This window comes from Carcharodon carcharias, chromosome 13 (genome assembly GCF_017639515.1).
Source record: "Carcharodon carcharias isolate sCarCar2 chromosome 13, sCarCar2.pri, whole genome shotgun sequence".
NCBI lineage: Eukaryota > Metazoa > Chordata > Chondrichthyes > Lamniformes > Lamnidae > Carcharodon > Carcharodon carcharias.
This window is the reverse complement of record NC_054479.1, coordinates 76,582,733-76,600,889: the sequence shown is the minus strand read 5'-3', so window position 1 is coordinate 76,600,889 and position 18,157 is coordinate 76,582,733. Positions and strand designations below refer to the sequence as shown.

The 18,157-nt window shown below is 45.2% G+C and overlaps 1 protein-coding gene across 4 annotated transcripts in view; it reads left to right on the top strand.

The window, feature by feature from the left end:
- aldh1l2 (aldehyde dehydrogenase 1 family, member L2) overlaps positions 1-18,157 on the top strand; it is a 116,041-nt gene that overhangs the window by 16,801 nt on the left and 81,083 nt on the right. For all 4 annotated transcript variants that reach the window (XM_041202816.1, XM_041202815.1, XM_041202818.1 and 1 more), the window contains exons 4-5: positions 3,075-3,240; positions 10,949-11,050. In XM_041202816.1, coding sequence (XP_041058750.1) covers positions 3,075-3,240; positions 10,949-11,050 — 268 coding nt within the window. The remainder of the gene's footprint in view (positions 1-3,074; positions 3,241-10,948; positions 11,051-18,157) is intronic.

Genomic DNA, 18,157 nt, shown 5'->3' with positions numbered 1-18,157 from the left:
CTGATCTGTTGGTTGTGGGATAGCTTAACGCTATCTACTGCATGCTGCTTCTGCTGTTTGGTACGCCAGTAGTCCTGTATTGTAGTTTCACCAGGTTGGTGACTCACTTTTAGTTATGCCTGATGGAGCTCCTGGCTTTCTGTTTTGCCCTCTTCTTTGAACCAGGGTTGGTTCCCTGACTTGATGGTCATGGTGGAGTGGGGGATATGCTGGACCATGAGGTTAAAGATTACTGCTGCTGCTGCTGATGCCTGCAGCACTTCATGAGATGCCCAATTTGGAACTGCTTGATCTGTTCTGAATGTATACCATTTAGCACTTTGGTGGTGCGACATAACACGATGGATGGTATCCTCATGTGAAGACAGGTGGCGTTGTGGTCGTGTCACTGGACTAGTAATCTAGAGGCCTGGGCTAATTCTCTGGGGACATGGGTTCAAATCCCATCATGGCAGCTGGTTAAATTTAAATCCAATTAATCAATAAAATTCAATTTATTCATTTATTTGGAATTAAAAGTTAGTCTCAGTAATGATGACCATGAAACCATGTCGATTGTTGTAAAAACCCATCTGGCTCACTATTGTCCATTAGGGAAGGAAATCTGCTATTCTTGTCTGGCCTACATGTGACTCCAGACCCACAGCAATGTGGTTGATTCTTAACTGGCCTCTGAAGTGGCCCAGTTAGTCACTCAGTTGTACCAAACCACTACAAAAGGAATAAAACTGGATGGACCATCTGACATTGACCTCGGCTCTGGAAGCATCAACAACACACTCAGCCCTGTCAACGTTGCAAAATCCTTCATACCAACATCTGGGGGCTTGTGCAAAATTGGGAGAACTACCGTATAGACTAGTCAAGGAATAGCCTGACATAGTCAGACTCACCGAATCATACCTTGCAGCTGGTGTCCTAGACACCATAATCATCATTCCTGTCCTACCAGCAGGATAGACCCATCAGAGGTAATGACACATTTTTATACAGTCAGGAGGGAGTTGCTCTGGGAGTCCACAACCTTGACCCTGGACCCGAGGTGGGAATGTGAGTTGTGAGAAAGATGCAAAGTGGCTTCAAGGGGATTTGGACTGACAAGAACATGGCAGATGGAATATGATGTGGAAAAATGTGAGGTTATCCACTTTGGTAGGAGGGACAAATGTGCAAGGTATTTCCTAAATGGTAAGAGATTAGAGAGTGTAGATATACAAAGGGACCTGGGAATCCTTGTCAATAAGTCACTGAAAGTTAAAATGCAGGTACAGCAAACAATTAGGAAGGTATGGTATCCTTTATTGCAAGAGGATTTGAGTACAAGAGTAGCGAAGTCTTGCTTCAAATGTGTAGAACCTTCGTTAGACCGCATCTGGAGTACTGAGTGTAGTTTCGGTCCCCTTAACCTTAGGAAGGATATTATTGCCATAGAGGGGGTGCAACGAAGATTCACCAAACTTGTTTTCAGATGGTGGGACAGTCCTGTGAAGAGAGATTGGGGAAACTGGGCCTGTATTCTCTAGAGTTTCAAAGAATGAAGCTTACAAAATACTTAAAGGGATAGATGCAGGTAAGATGTTTCCCCTGATTGAGGAAGCTAGAACCAGGGGACACAATTTCAAAATAAGGGGGAAGCCACTTAGGACCTAGATTAGGAGAATTTTCTATTTTATTCAGAGGGTTGTGAATTTTTGGAATTCTCTAACCCAGAGGGCTGTGGAAGCTTAGTCATTGAGTATGTTTAAAGCAGTGATTGACAGCTTTCTAAACACCAATGACAAAGGAATACGGGGATAGTGTAGGCAAAAAAGCATTGAAGTGGATGATCTGTCATGATCGTATTGAATAGTGGAGCAGGCTCGATGGGCTGAATTGCCAATTCTGCTCTTATGTTCCTAAATTGTGGGGGTAATAGGGGGTTGCTGGAATGGGGTGGTGTTTCTGGGGAGCAGGAAGGCTGGAAGTTGACATGGGAGAATGTGGGAAGGCTAGAGATCAGGGCTTATGGGAGTGTTGGGGAGACTGCTGATTGGAGGTTGGGGTGTTGTTTGGGGGGGATTCAGGAGGCTGGAGATCAGGACCTAGTGAAGGTGGGGGAAGGCTAGAAATCAGTGGGAGAGTTTTGTGGGGAGCAGGGGAGGTTGGAGATCAAGGCATGGGAGGAAAGCAGGCTGGAGATCGAGGCATGGGAGGAGAGCAGACTGGAGATCGGGCTAGTAGGGAATGTTTGGGGCTCGATGGGTAGCCTGGTGTAAGGGAGGCCACAACCTTCTTATGAAGCACAGAAAAACACTCCCTGCCCCTCCTGGCCCACATGCTTCCAAAAAAATTAAGATTAAAACTTAACTGCTGGGCCTATCGTGGCTCAGGGTGCAAGTTTTACCCAAGAGAACTGGAAAATTGGAGCTCTGAGGAAAGATTGGATAGGCTGAGGGGAGATTTGACTGAGATGTACAAAATTGTGAGGGGCCTAGATAGAGTGGATGGGAAGGGCCTATTTACCTTAATAGAGAGTTCGCTGACTATGGGGGCATAGGTTTGAAGTGATTGGTAGAAAGATTAGAGGGGAGATGAAGAACAATCTTGTTACCGAGAGGTTTGTGGGGGTCTGGAACTCACTGCCTGAAAGGGTAGTAGAGGCAAAAGCCCTCAACTCATTTAAAAGGTATCTGGGTATACACCTCAAGTGGCATAACCGGTTGTGCTACAGACCAAATGCTGGAAAGGGGATTAGGCTGGATAGCTCATTTTTCAGCCGGCACAGATGGGCCAAGTAGCCTCTTCCTGTGCCGTAAACTTTCTATGATTCTTATAAGAGTGGAACCAACGCTGTTCCATTGCTTTGGCCTCAGGCTGATAGTTTCTGGTATCATCATGAGAGCTGATCTGCATATTTAAGACAGGACCCTGCTTCCTTTCTGCTGGTTAACATGCCCCCCCCCCCCCCCCACCCATCCACCATCCTACCCCCACCTGCCCTCAACCCTGCCTGGGTTCCCCAAGATGGGGCAGTTAAAATTAGGGCCACAGAAACTGTACAGAGAAACCCTTAACCATTGATTCTCTGTGTGCAGGACTCTTATTCATGGAGATAAGGTCGGAGGTTTCTCCATTTTCTGGGCAGATGATGGACTGGATACTGGACCCATTCTTCTGCAGAGACAATGTGATATTGACCCAAATGATACCGTGGACTCGCTGTACAACCGCTTCCTGTATCCTGAAGGAATTATAGCAATGGTAAGGTCTTTTTAAATTCATTTTCAGAATCTGAGCATCACTGGCAAGCCATCATTTATTGCCCATTCCTTAAATGCCCTTGAGAAGGTGGTGGTGTGTTGCTTTCTTGAATCACTGGTGTCCATGTGGTCTAGGTACACCCACATTGCTGTTAGGAAAAGATTTTCAGGATTTTGACCCAGCGACAGTGAAGGTACAGCAATATAGTTCGAAGTCAGGATATTTGTGTCTTGGAGGGGTGCTTTTACGTGGTGGTATCCTATTGCTATGATATGGCAGGTGGTAATTGCCGGGCTGACTAAATCCCGAAGGGAAACTTGGTCTATCACAACAATTTGCAATTTGTATTTTATTTCAAGAAGGTATGTGCACTGAAGTCAGAAGTAAAGAGTCCACTAACTTTGGAGATTTTAAATATTAAATTAAAACAATTAACAAAACAAAAGAAAACTTAACCACACAATATTACTGTTACACTGTTAAATTTAGCCTTACAATATTGGTACAGACTGCTGCCATGGGTACGTTTATAACTGTGTAGTAGATGCCGATTCAGAGCTGGACATGCGATGTAGCATGAACTTGTCCTCCAATGCACATGAAGGTTTTGTAATACAATCAGCACAAAAAAACCTGAAGTAATGTAACAGACAGCCCCAGGAAAGCCCTACCTCGAGCCCAAGTTTCAATCAATGACCAGAACCAAAACAGAATTACCTGGAAAAACTCAGCAGGTCTGGCAGCATCGGCGGATAAGAAAAGAGTTGATGTTTCGAGTCCTCATGACCCTTCAACAGAACTAGGAGAATCCAAGGAGAGGGGTGAAATATAAGCTGGTTTAAGGGGGGGAGTGCGGAAGGGGGGTTGGGGGGGTGGTGGGGGGTTGGGTGGGGGGAGAGAAGTGGAGTGGGGGGTTGTGGTTGTAGGGACAAGCAAGCAGTGATAGGAGCAGATAATCAAAAAATGTCACAGACAAAAGAACAAAAGAACACAGAGGTGTTGAAGTTGGTGATATTATCTAAACTAATGTGCTAATTAAGAATGGATGGTAGGGCACTCAAGGTATAGCTCTAGTGGGGGTGGGGGGGCATTAAAAGATTTAAAAATAATGGAAATAGGTGGAAAAAGAAAAATCTATATAAATTAATGGAAAAAGCAAAAGGAAGGGGGAAGAAACAGAAAGGGGGTGGGGATGGAGGAGGGAGTTCAAGATCTAAAGTTGTTGAATGCAATATTCAGTCCGGAAGGCTGTAAAGTGCCTAGTCGGAAGATGAGGTGCTGTTCCTCCAGTTTGCGTTGGGCTTCACTGGAACAATGCAGCAAGCCAAGGACAGACATGTGGGCAAGAGAGCAGGGTGGAGTGTTAAAATGGCAAGCGACAGGGAGGTTTGGATCATTATTGTAGACAGACTGCAGGCGTTCTGCAAAGCAGTCGCCCAGTTTACGTTTGGTCTCTCCAATGTAGAGGGGACCGCATTGGGAGCAACGAATGCAGTAGACTAAGTTGGGGGAAATGCAAGTGAAATGCTGCTTCACTTGAAAGGAGTGTTTGGGCCTTTGGACGGTGAGGAGAGAGGAAGTGAAGGGGCAGGTGTTGCATCTTTTGCGTGGGCATGGGGAGGTGCCATAGGTGGGGGTTGAGGAGTAGGGGTTGATGGAGGAGTGGACCAGGGTGTCCCTGAGGGAATGATCCCCACGGAATGCCGCTGGGGGGGGTGAAGGGAAGATGTGTTTGGTGGTGGCATCATGCTGGAGTTGGCGGAAACGGTGGAGGATGATCCTTTGAATGCGGAGGCTGGTGGGGTGATAAGTGAGGTCAAGGGGGACCCTATCATGTTTCTGGGAGGGAGGAGAAGGCGTGAGGGCAGATGCGCAGGAGATGGGCTGGACACGGTTGAGGGCCCTGTCAACCCAGCTATGCCTGTCTCTTTATGGGGTATGTGGAACATTCCTTGTTCCAGTCCTACTCTGGCCCCCTTCCACAACTCTTTCTCCGGTACATCAATGATTACTTCGGTGCTGCTTCATGCTCTCGTCGGGACTTGGAAAAATTTATTAATTTTGCTTCCAATCTCCACCCCTCCATCATTTTCACATGGTCCATCTCTGACACTTCAATTCCCTTCCTTGACCTCTCTGTCTCAATCTCTGGTGATAGACTGTCCACCAATATCCATTACAAGCATACCAAATCCCACAGCTACCTCGACTGCAGCTCCTCACACCCCGCTTCCTGTAAGGACTCCATCCCATTCTCTCAGTTCCTTTGCCTCCGCCGCATCTGTTCTGATGATGCTACCTTCAAAAACAGTTCCTCTGACATGTCCTCCTTCTTCCTTAACCGAGGTTTTCCACCCACAGTCGTTGACAGGGCCCTCAACCGTGTCCGGCCCATCTCCCACGCATCCGCCCTCACGCCTTCTCCTCCCTCCCAGAAACATGATAGGGTCCCCCTTGTCCTCACTTATCACCCCACCAGCCTCCACATTCAAAGGTTCATCCTCCGCCATTTCCGCCAACTCCAGCATGATGCCACCACCAAACACGTCTTCCCTTCAACCCCCTTGCGGCATTCCGTAGGGATCGTTCCCTCTGGGACACCCTGGTCCACTCCTCCATCACCCCCTACTCCTCAATCCCTACCTATGTCACCTCCCCATGCCCATGCAAAAGATGCAACACCTGCCCCTTCACTTCCTCTCTCCTCACTGTCCATGGGCCCAAACACTCCTTTCAAGTGAAGCAGCATTTCACTTGCATTTCCCCCAACTTAGTCTACTGCATTCGTTGCTCCCAATGCGGTCTCCTCTACATTGGAGAGACCAAACGTAATCTGGGCGACTGCTTTGCAGAGCACCTGCGGTCTGTCCACAAGAATGACCCAAACCTCTCTGTCGCTTGCCATTTTAACAATCCACCCTGCTCTCTTGCCCACATGTCTGTCTTTGGCTTGCTGCATTGTTCCAGTGAAGCCCAACGCAAACTGGAGGAACAGCACCTCATCTTCCAACTAGGCACTTTACAGCCTTCCGGACTGAATATTGGATTCAACAACTTTAGATCTTGAACTCCCTCCTCCATCCCCACCCCCTTTCTGTTTCTTCCCCCTTCCTTTTGTTTTTTCCAATAATTTATATAGATTTTTCTTTTCCCACCTATTTCCATTATTTTTAAATCTTTTATGCCCCCCCACCCCCACTAGAGCTATACCTTGAGTGCCCTACCATCCATTCTTAATTAGCACATTAGTTTAGATAATATCACCAACTTCAACACCTCTGTGTTCTTTTGTCTGTGACATTTTTTGATTATCTGCTCCTATCACTGCTTGCTTGTCCCTACAACCACAACGCCCCCCCCCCCCCTCCACTTCTCTCCCCCCACCCAACCCTCCCCCCTTAAACCAGCTTATATTTCACCTCTCTCCTTGGATTCACCTAGTTCTGTTGAAGGGTCATGAGGACTCGAAACGTCAACCCTTTTCTTCTCCGCCGATGCTGCCAGACCTGCTGAGTTTTTCCAGGTAATTCTGTTTTTGTTTTGGATTTTCAGCATCCGCAGTTTTTTTTTTATGACCAGAACCTGTTGGCAGTGGATATGTTCAGTTATCTCAGCAGCACTCATCTCTCTGGTTGCCCATATTGATGATGAGACTCGTGCAAGAATTGTCAAAGTAACCTTTGGCAGACTTAGAACATCAGTCTGGGAATGAAGAAGAGTAAGTTTGCCTACCAAACTGAAAGTCAATTTTGGAGGACATGAATGTTTAATGTGGTGGATTGGTAGATGGGATGTCAATCAAACAAGCTTGTTTCTCCTGGATGGGTGTCGAGCTCCTAGAGTTGTTGGAACTGCACTCATCCAGGCAAGTGGAGAGTATTCCATCACACTGCTGAAGGTAAACAGGCTTTAGGTAGTCAGGAAGGCAGTTACTGCAAAATTCCCAGCCTTTGACCTGTTTATGCAGCCACAGTGTTTATGTGACTGGTCCAATTAAATTTCTGTTCAGTGATGATCCCCAGGATATTGATGCTAGGGGATTTAGTGGTCACAATGCCATTGAACATTAAGGAGATTATTAGATTCTCTCTTGTTGGAGATGGTTAATGCTTGGCACTTGTGTGGCATAAATGTTACTGCCACTTGTCAGCCCAAGCCTGAATATTATCCAGGTCTTGCTGCATTTTGTCATGGACTGCTTCATTATCTGAGGAGTTGCAAATGGAACTGAATGTTGTGTAATTATCTCTGATTGTAATATAACCCCTCCCCACACACCTTAACTTCCGCCACCACTCCCCACCCGCCTTATCTCGGAAGCCGCCACCACAACACTCCTAAAAGCAATTTCCCCAAGTAGAAACATAGGCGATTTAATGCATTGAAGGAAGCCATTCAGCCCATCATGTCTATGCCAGCTGAAAAAGCACTACTTCTGCTAATCCCCATCCTACTTTCCGCTCTTTATTCATAGGTTAAGGCAGCTTAAGTACAGATTAAAGTATTTTTTAATGCAATGAGGGTTTTCTGCCTCTACCACCTTTTCAGACTCTGAATTCCAGTCCGCTATCACCCTTTGTGTGAAACAAATTCTCAACTCCCTTGTAATCCTTCTGCCAATTCCTTTAAATCTCTACCCTCTGTCCCCACCACCACGTAAGAGGCCCCCACCAACAGCCACCTCCCCCGCCCACCCACAACACCCAACTCCCGGTTATTGCCGTTTCTGCTAAAGTTCTTCCTGTACATTCTACAAAGTCTATTCATAATTTTATGCACTTCAGTTAGGTCTTCCCTCAGCCTCTTCTGTTGCAAAGAGAATAGCCTGAGCCTATCCAATCTTTCCTCATGGCTAAAATTCCTTAGCCCTGCCAATGTCCTTATAAATCACCTCTGTACCCTCTCCAGTGCGATCACACTCTTCCTGCAATGCAATAACCAGAACACTAACTAGTTTTTTTTTACAGTTCCAGCATAACCTTCTTGCTCCCTATCATCCCTATTCACAAGGCCTCCGCTGCTAAAGGAAAATATTACATATGCCTTGTTGACCATCTTACCTGCCTGCCCTGCTACCTTCAGGGATCTGTGGACCTGCACTCTAAGGTCCTCTGTTCTTCTACAATTCTCAATATCCTACCATTTATTGTGTTTCCCTTGCCTTGTTTGCACACCCCAAATGCTTTACCTCTTACCTGTGGCAAGCGGAATTCAATCCACACATTTCTGCCCTTCCGACTAGTCCACTAATAACTTCCTGCAGTCTACAGTTTTCTTCCTCACTATTAACCATGTGGCCAATTTTAATATCATCTGCAAACTTCTTAATCACGTCCCTGCATTTAAATCTAAATCATTGATATATACCACAAAATGCATGAAACCTGCAGAACTCCACTGGAGTCACACAAAAATACCCTTCTTACCACTGAGCCAAATTTTGATCCAAATTGATGCTTTTTCTGTGGATCCCATGGACTCTTATTTTTCTGACTAGTCTGCCACATGGGACTCTGTCAGAAACACTTTGCTAAATTTCATGTACATCCCATCAAGTGTGCTACCTTCATTGACCGTCCTTGTTACCTCCTCCAAAAATTCAGACACAACTTTCTCTTTAGCAAATCCATGTTGACTATGGTGGCATAGTGGTATTGTCACTAGACTGGTAATCCAGAGCCCAGGGTAATGTTCAGCAAATGGTAGCATTTGAATCAAATGGTGGAACTTTGAATTCAATAAAAATCTGGAACTAAAAGTCTAGTGATGGCCATGAAACCATTGTCGATTGTTGTCCTCACCTGGTCTAACCTACATGTGGCTCCAGATCCACAGTAATGTGGTTGACTCTTAAAAGCCCTCTGAAATGGCCTGAGTACCGTCTACTTCCTTGGTAAAGACAGATGCAAAGTAATCATTTAATACCTCAGCCATGGCCTTTTCGTCCATGTGTAAATTCCCTTTTAGGTTGCTAATTGGCCCTGCTCCTTCTTTTACCATCCTTTTACTATTTATATGCCTATAGAAGATTTTGGGATTCCCCTTTATGTTGGCTGCTAGTCTTTTCTCATAATCCCCCTTTGCTTCTCTAATATGCTTCTTCACCTCCCCTCTGAACCTTCTGCATTCCTCTTGGTTCTCAATTGTATTTTCTACCTGACACCTGTCATAAACACACTTTTTCTTCTTTATCTTAATTTCAGTCTCCTTTTTCATCCAGGGAGCTCTGGATTTGTTTGTCCTACCTTTCGTTGGAATATACCTTGATTGTGCCTGAGCCAATTCTTTTTTGAAGGTAGCATTGCTCAGCTACAGTTTTTCCTGCCAATTTTTCGTTCCGGTCTCTCTGGTCCAGCTCCGTTCTTGCTCCATCGAAGTTAGCTCTTGTCCAGTTAATTATTTTTACTCTGAATTGCCTATCATCCTTTTCTATCCTCATCCTAAAATGTGGAATACAGTGATCGCTGTCTCCTAAGTGTTCCCCCACTGAAATTTGATCTACTTGGCCCACCTTATTTCCAAGAACCAGGTCCAACAGTGCATCTTTTCTTGTTGGATTTTCTACATACTGTTGTCGAAAATTTTCCTGATCACACTCTAGGAACTTTTGCCCCTCTCCACCCTTTATACTACCACTGTTCCAGTCTACATTTGGGTAATTAAAGTCCCCCATTATAACTACTTTATAATGCCTGCATCTCTCTGCAATTTCCCTGCAGATTTGTTCTTCAATATTCTTCTCACTATTTGGCTACACTGAGCAATGTAATTCCCCCCTTTTTGTTCCTTAGCTGTAGCCAAATTGATTCTGTCCTTGAATCCTCCGGGACATCCTCTTTTTCCAGCACTGCAATGCTCTCCTTAACCGATACCGCCACCCCTCCTCCTTTCCTTCCTTTCCTATCCCTTCTGAACACCTTGTACCCAGGAATATTTAACTCCCAGTTCTATCCTTCCTTGAGCTAGGTCTCTGTTATTGCCAGAACATCATAGTTCCACATGACAATCTGCACCTGTAACTCCCTAATCTTATTTACTATACTCTGTGCATTCACATACATGTAGAGTAACCCTGATTTAGATTTTCTTACTTTCTCCCTTACCCCAACTTTACCTATTAACTTACTATTTTCTATACTAGTGCTATCTGTCCCTCCCAGTATTTTGTGCACCCTGGTATTCCTCTCTAATATTTTTTCTTGGTTCCCACACTCCTGCCGACTTATTTTAAAGCCCTGTCAACAGCACTAGCAAAACACCCCGCAAGGAACTCAGTCCTAGCTCTGTTCAAGTGCAACCTGTCCGGCTTGTACAGGTGCCATCTCCCTCAGAGCCAGTCCCAGGAATCTAAAGCCTCCCTCCTGCACCATCTGCCTTATCCTCCTATTTCTGTACTCACTGGCACGTGGCACTGGCAGCAATCTGGAGATTACTATGTTAGAAGTCCTGCTTGCTCTTTTTCTACCTAGTTCCCTACATTCTCCGCTAACTTAGTGATGTGTATTATTGGGTTACAATATGAGTTCAATTTGAACGGGAGCTGCAGAGTAAGGATCTCTTGTGAATCATTTTGGCCATGATTGCATTGTAATATAACCCTTAATTCTGGTGAAGTTTGCTTCTGGAGAATCAGTTTTTGCCTATGTTTGCTGTGGGAATGTTTCCAGGAACCAGGAATCTCACCTGGATTCACTCTGTTTTGTTTCAGGTGGAAGCTGTGCAGCTAATTGCAGAAGGGAAAGCACCTCGAATAACTCAACCTGAAGAAGGAGCAACATATGAAGGAATTCAGAGGAAAGAGAATTCAAAGGTAGTGTACTAGTCTGTAGTTTTCTCTAGAACAGTGAATGTGTTTTGAAGGTAATTCATACGAACATATGATATTTGTTCGTGGTCTGGCCTAAACTTGACTCTCAAACCACACTGTGGTTGACTCCTAACTGCCTGTCAATTGTATTAAGCCACCACAAAGAATAATCTGCCTAATCCGTGAGTGCAGATTCACCACACAGACTGTAGTGGTTTAAGTAGGCGATTCACCTCCTCAGGGCAACTATGGAGTGGTTGAAGCAAATACTTCTAAGGAGAAGCTTAACCCATATATCAGGTTGGAGAGAACTGAAGAATATGGGGGGGCAGGTTGGGAAGAGGCAGTTGGAGCAGGAGCCGGATCATCCAGGGATACAAGGATAACCCTGGGCTTCTTTTCCTGACTGCAGACATTCTCCTTCAATCCTTCTCCTTTGTCTCCATCACTCTCAGCTCCAACAATAAATGTGAGGAGTTCATGGATTTCTGTCACTAAGATTGAGATGATTCAATCAGCTGCTCTGCCACGTCCCTCCCTCCACAAGCCCACTTGTTCAAACTTCCTTTAATGCTCCTTCTTGCCCTGGCCCTGAATTTGCATCTGTCTCTAGTTTTTCTCCTGTCTCAGCTCATGCCCTCTCTGAGCTTATCTTGTCCTTGCTCCTTTGACCCTATTCCCAGTAATCTGCAGATCAGTCAACTTCCCTTCCTGGCACTTATGTTAGTCAGTATTGTGAGTGGTTCACTCTGTTCTGGTATTGACCCTCTCTCCTTTAAATCTGTTTTGCATCTGTCTTTACCAAGGAAGAAGATGTTGCCCAGGTTATGGTTAAAGAAGTGGTGGTTCAGACACTTGATTGGTTTAAAATTGATAATGAGGAGGTATTGGATAAGCTAACTGTACTTAAATTTGATAAGACACCAGGACTGCATGAGATGCATCGAAGGATTTGGAAGGAAGTGAGGGTGGAAATACTGGCCATAATTTTTCAACCCACAGAGATGGTTCCAGAGGACTAGAGAATTGTAAACATTACACCGTTGTTAAGAAAAGATGTCAGGATAAACCCAGCAACTGCAGGCCCATCAGTTTAACCTCAGTGGTGGGAAAGCTTTTAAAACGATGATTCAGGACAAAATTAATAGTCACTTTGACAAATGCGGGTTAATCAAGGAAAGTCAGCACGGATTTGTTAAGGACAAATTATGTTTAACTAACTTCCTGGAGATTTTTGATAAGGTAAAAGAGAGGGTTGATGAGGGCAATGTCGATGTGGAGTATATGGACTTCCAAAAGGCATTTGATAAAGTGCATACGACAGACTCCTGAGCAAAGTTAGAGCTCCTGAAATAAAAGGGATAATAGCAGCATGGATATGAAATTGCCTGACTGATATGAAACAGAGAGTAGTGATGAACGGTAGCTTTTCAGACTGGAGGAATGTTTATGGTGGAGTTCCCCAGGGGTTGGTGTTAGGCTCCCTGCTCTTCCTGAAATTTATTAATGAACTAAACCTTGCCTGATTTCCATACCCATATTGTCCCCCTTACTTGTGAACACGGACACAAAGTATTTATTTAGAACCCTACCTATCTCTTCCGGCTCCACACAAATTACCACTATTGTCCTTAATGTGCCCTATTCTTTCTCTTACTCTTAATGTACTTGTAAAATAACTGTGGATTTTCCTTTATTTTACCTGCCAATGTTTTTTCATGCCCCCTTTTTGCTCTCCTAATTTCCTTTTTAAGTTCCCCCTACACATTCTATACTCACCAGGGCTTCCACTGTTTTGAGCCCTCGGTATCTGCCATAAGCCTCCCGTGTTCTCTTTAACCAATCCTGTATATCCCTCGACATCCAGGATTCCCAGGGATTTGTTGGTCCCACCCTTTGTCTTTACTGGAATATGTCGGCCTTGTACTCTCCCCATTTCCTTCTGGAATGAATACCACTGCTCTGACGCAAATTTACCTGAAAGTAGCTGCTCCCAGTCCACTCTGGCCAAATCATATCTGATCTCATTAAAATCGGCCTTCTCTCAACGTAGACCTCTGATTTCTGGCCCACCCTTGCCCTTCTCCATAGCAACCTCGAATCGAACAGAGTTATGATCACTATCTGCAAAATGCTCCCCCACTGATATCTCTACCACTTGCCTGGCTTCGTTTCCTAAAATTAAGTCCAGGACTCTTTTGTAGGATCTTCTATGTACTGGCTTAAAAAGCTCTCCTGGATGCATTTTAAGAATTCAGCTCCCTCTAAACCTATCACACTATGACTAACCCAGTTAACGTTGGGGAAGTTGAAATCCCCCACTATTACTACCGTATTATTTTTGCATTTCTCTGAAATTTGCCTACATATCTGCTCTTCTATTTCTCTCTGACTGTTTGGGGGCTTATAGTGCACTCCCAGCAATGTGATTGCTCCTTTTTGTTTTTCAGCTCTACCCACATGGCTTCATTTAAGGAGCCTTCTAAGATGTCATCCCTTCTTACTGCTGTAATTGATTCCTTGTTCAATATTGCTGTACCCCCTCCTCTTTTACCTCCTTCCCTGTCTCACCTGAAGACCCTATATCCTGGAATATTGAGCTGCCAATCCTGTCCCTCTCTCAGCCATGTCTCTGTGACAGCAATGACATCATTCTTCCATGTGTTAATTTGTGCCCTCAACTCACCTGCCTTATTCGTCAGACTCCTTGCATTAAAATAAATACTGTCCAACCTTTCCAAACTCCTCTGTGCCTTAACTAGCCCATAATTTCTATACCTTCCAGACTCACTTGCTCTCTCTTCTAATTTTGGCTGTGCATCTCCCCCTGCTGAACTTCCTCTCAGGATCCCATCCCCCTGCTAAATTAGTTTAAACCCTCCCCAACAGCACTAGCAAACCTCCCTGCAAGGATGTAGGTCCCATTCTGGTTCAGGTGCAACCTATCCACCTTGTACAGGTCCCACCGCCCCCAGAAATGGTCTCAATGTCCCAGGAATCTAAAGCCCTCCCTCCTGCACCATCTCTCCAGCCACACTTTCATCTGGACTAACTCCTATTTCTATACTCGCACATGGCACCGGAAGTAATCCAAAGATTACATAGAAAAATAAAACATAGAAAATAGCAGGAGGAGGCCATTCGGCCCTTCGAACCTGCTCCACCATTCATTATGATCATGGCTGATCATCCAACTCAATAGCCTGCTCCCGCCTTCTCCACATATCCTTTGACCCCTTTCGCCCCAAGAGCTATATCCAACTCCTTCTTGAAAACATACGATGTTTTGGCCTCAACTACTTTCTGAGGTAGCGAAATCCACAGGCTCACCACTCTCTGGGTGAAGAAATTTCTCCTCATTTCAGTCCTAAATGGTCTACCCCATATCCTCAGACTGTGACCCCTGGTTCTGGACTCCCCCACCATTGGGAACATCCTACCTGCATCTACCCTGTCTAGTCCTGTTAGAATTTTATAGGTTTCTATGAGATCTCCCCTCATTCTTCTGAATTCCAGCAAATATAATCCTAACTGACTCAATCTCTCCTCATATGTCAGTCCCGCTATCCCAGAAATCAGTCTGGTAAATCTTCACTGCACTCCCTCTATAGCAAGATCATCCTTCCTCAGATAAGGAGACCAAAACTGCACACAATATTCCAAGTGTGGTCTCATCAAGGCCCTGTATAATTGCAGCAAGACATCCCTGCTCCTGTACGCGAATCCTCTCACTATGAAGGCCAACATTCCATTTGCCTTCTTTACTGCCTGCTGCACCTGCATGCTTACCTTCAACGACTGGTGTACGAGGACACCCAGGTCTCGTTGCACATTCCCCCTCTCTCAATTTATAGCCAATCAGATAATAATCTGCCTTCCTGTTTTTGCTATCAAAGTGGATAACCTCACATTTTTCCACATTATATTGCATCTGCCATGCATTTGCCCACTCACTCAGCTTGTCCAAATCACTCTGAAGCATTCTGCATCCTCCTCACAGCTCACCCTCCCACCCAGCTTTGTGTCATCTGCAAATTTGGAGACCCAACCCACTGGCTCACCAACTCTACTAGTTACATTCTCAAAAAATTCCAGTAGATTTGTCAAGCATGATTTCCCTTTCGTAAATCCATGCTGACTCTGTCCAATTCTGCCACTGTTTTCCAAGTGCTCAGCTTGGAAAAATCTTTTATAATGGACTCTAGAATTTTCCGCACTACCGATGTCAGGCTGACTGGCCTATAATTCCCTGTTTTCTCTCTACCTCGCTTTTTAAATAGTGGGGTTACATTAGCTACCCCCCAGTCTATAGGAAGTGTTCCAGAGTCTATAGAATCTCGGAAGATGACCACCAATGCATCCATTATTTCTAGGGCCACTTCCTTAAGTACTCTGGGATGTAGGTTATCAGGCCCTGAGAATTTATTGATCTTCAATCCCATCAATTTCTCCAACACCATTTCCCCACGAATACTGATTTCTTTCAGTTCCTCCCTCTCACTAAACCCTGTGTTCCCCAACATTTCTGGTATGTTATTTGTGTCCTCCTTTGTGAAGACAGAACCAGAGTATGTATTTAGTTGGTCAGCCATTTCTTTGTTCCCCATTATAAATTCCCCTGTTTCAGACTATAAGGGACCTACATTTTTTCTCACCAATTTTTTTCTCTTCACATACCTATAGAAACTTTTACAGTCAGTTTTTATGTTCCCCGCAAGCTTACTCTCGTACTCTATTTTCCCCTTCTTAATCAATCCCTTGGTCCTCTTTTGCTGAATTCTAAAGTGCTCCCAATCCTCAGGTCTGTTGTTTTTTCTGGCCAATTTGTGTGCCTCTTCCTTGGATCTAATATTATCTCTAATTTCCCTTGGTTTGGCCACCTTTCCTATTTTACTTTTGCGCCAGACAGGAATAAACAATTGTTAACAAAAACAGAATTACCTGGAAAAACTCAGCAGGTCTGGCAGCATCGGCAGAGAAGAAAAGAGTTGACGTTTCGAGTCCTCATGACCCTTCGACAGAACTTGAGTTCGAGTCCAAGAAAGAGTTGAAATATAAGCTGGTTTAAGGTGTGTGGGGGGGGCGGAGAGAGAGAGAGAGAAGTGGAGGGGGGGGTGTGGTTGTAGGGACAAACAAGCAGTGATAGAAGCAGATCATCAAAAGATGTCAACAACAATAGAACAAAAGAACACATAGGTGTTAAAGTTGGTGATATTATCTAAACGAAGGTGCTAATTAAGAATGGATGGTAGGTCATTCAAAGTATAGCTCTAGTGGGGCTGGGGAGAGCATAAAAGATTTTAAGATATTTAAAAATAATGGAAATAGTTGGGAAAAGAAAAATCTATATAATTTATTGGAAAAAAAAGGAAGGGGGAAACAGAAAGGGGGTGGGGATGGGGGAGGGAGCTCACGACCTAAAGTTGTTGAATTCAATATTCAGTCCGGAAGGCTGTAAAGTGCCTAGTTGGAAGATGAGTTGTTGTTCCTCCAGTTTGCGTTGGGCTTCACTGGAACAATGCAGCAAGCCAAGGACAGACATGTGGGCAAGAGAGCAGGGTGGAGTGTTAAAATGGCAAGCGACAGGGAGGTTTGGGTCATTCTTGCAGACAGACCTCAGGTGTTCTGCAAAGCGGTCGCCCAGTTTACGTTTGGTCTCTCCAATGTAGAGGAGACCACATTGGGAGCAACGAATGCAGTGGACTAAGTTGGGGGAAATGCAAGTGAAATGCTGCTTCACTTGAAAGGAGTGTTTGGGCCCTTGGACGGTGAGGAGAGAGGAAGTGAAGGGGCAGGTGTTGCATCTTTTGCGTGGGCATGGGGTGGTGCCATAGGAGGGGGTTGAGGAGTAGGGGGTGATGGAGGAGTGGACCAGGGTGTCCCAGAGGGAGTGATCCCTACGGAATGCCATAGGGGGGGTGAAGGAAAGATGTGTTTGGTGGTGGCATCATGCTGGAGTTGGCGGAAATGGCGGAGGATGATCCTTTGAATGCGGAGGCTGGTGAGGTGATAAGTGAGGACAAGGGGGACCCTATCATGTTTCTGGGAGGGAGGAGAAGGCGTGAGGGCGGATGCGCGGGAGATGGGCCGGACACGGTTGAGGGCCCTGTCAACGACCATGGGTGGAAAACCTCGGTTAAGGAAGAAGGAGGACATGTCAGAGGAACTGCTTTTGAAGGTGGCATCATCGGAACAGATGCGACGGAGGCGAAGGAACTGAGAGAATGGGATGGAGTCCTTACAGGAAGCGGGGTGTGAGGAGCTATAGTCGAGGTAGCTGTGGGAGTCGGTGGGTTTGTAATCGATATTGGTGGACAGTCTATCACCAGAGATTGAGACAGAGAGGTCAAGGAAGAGAAGGGAAGTGTCAGAGATGGACCACGTGAAAGTGATGGAGGGGTGAAGATTGGAAGCAAAATTAATAAATTTTTCCAAGTCCCGACGAGAGCATGAAGCGGCACCGAAGTAATCATCGATGTACCGGAGAAAGAGTTGTGGAAGGGGGCCGGAGTAGGACTGGAACAAGGAATGTTCCACATACCCCATTAAGAGACAGGCATAGCTGGGGCCCATGCGGGTACCCATAACAATTGTTGCAGTTCACCCATGCATTCTTTGAACGTTTGCCATTGCCTATCCACTGTCATCCCTTTAAGTAATGCTTCCCAATCCATCATAGCCAACTCGTGTCTCATAGCATCGTAGTTTCCTTTTTTAAGATTCAGGACCCTAGTCTCAGAATCTCCCTCTTGGTGAAGAATTCTACCATATTACGATCGCTCACCCCCAAGAGGCCTTGCACAACTAGATTGCCAATTATTCCTTTCTTATTACACAATACCCAGTCTAGGATGGCCTGTTCTCCAGTTGGTTCCTCAACGTATTGGCCCAGAAAACCACCCCGTATACGTTCCAGGAATTCCTCCTCTACAGCATTGTTACTAATTTGATTTGCCCAATCTAAATGCAGATTGAAGTCACCCATAATCACAGATGTTCCTTTATTGCATGCATAATTTAATGCCATTCCCAACATCATCACTACAGTTTGGGGGTCTATGTACAACCCCCACTAACGTTTTTTGTCCCTTAGTGTTTCTTAGCGCTACC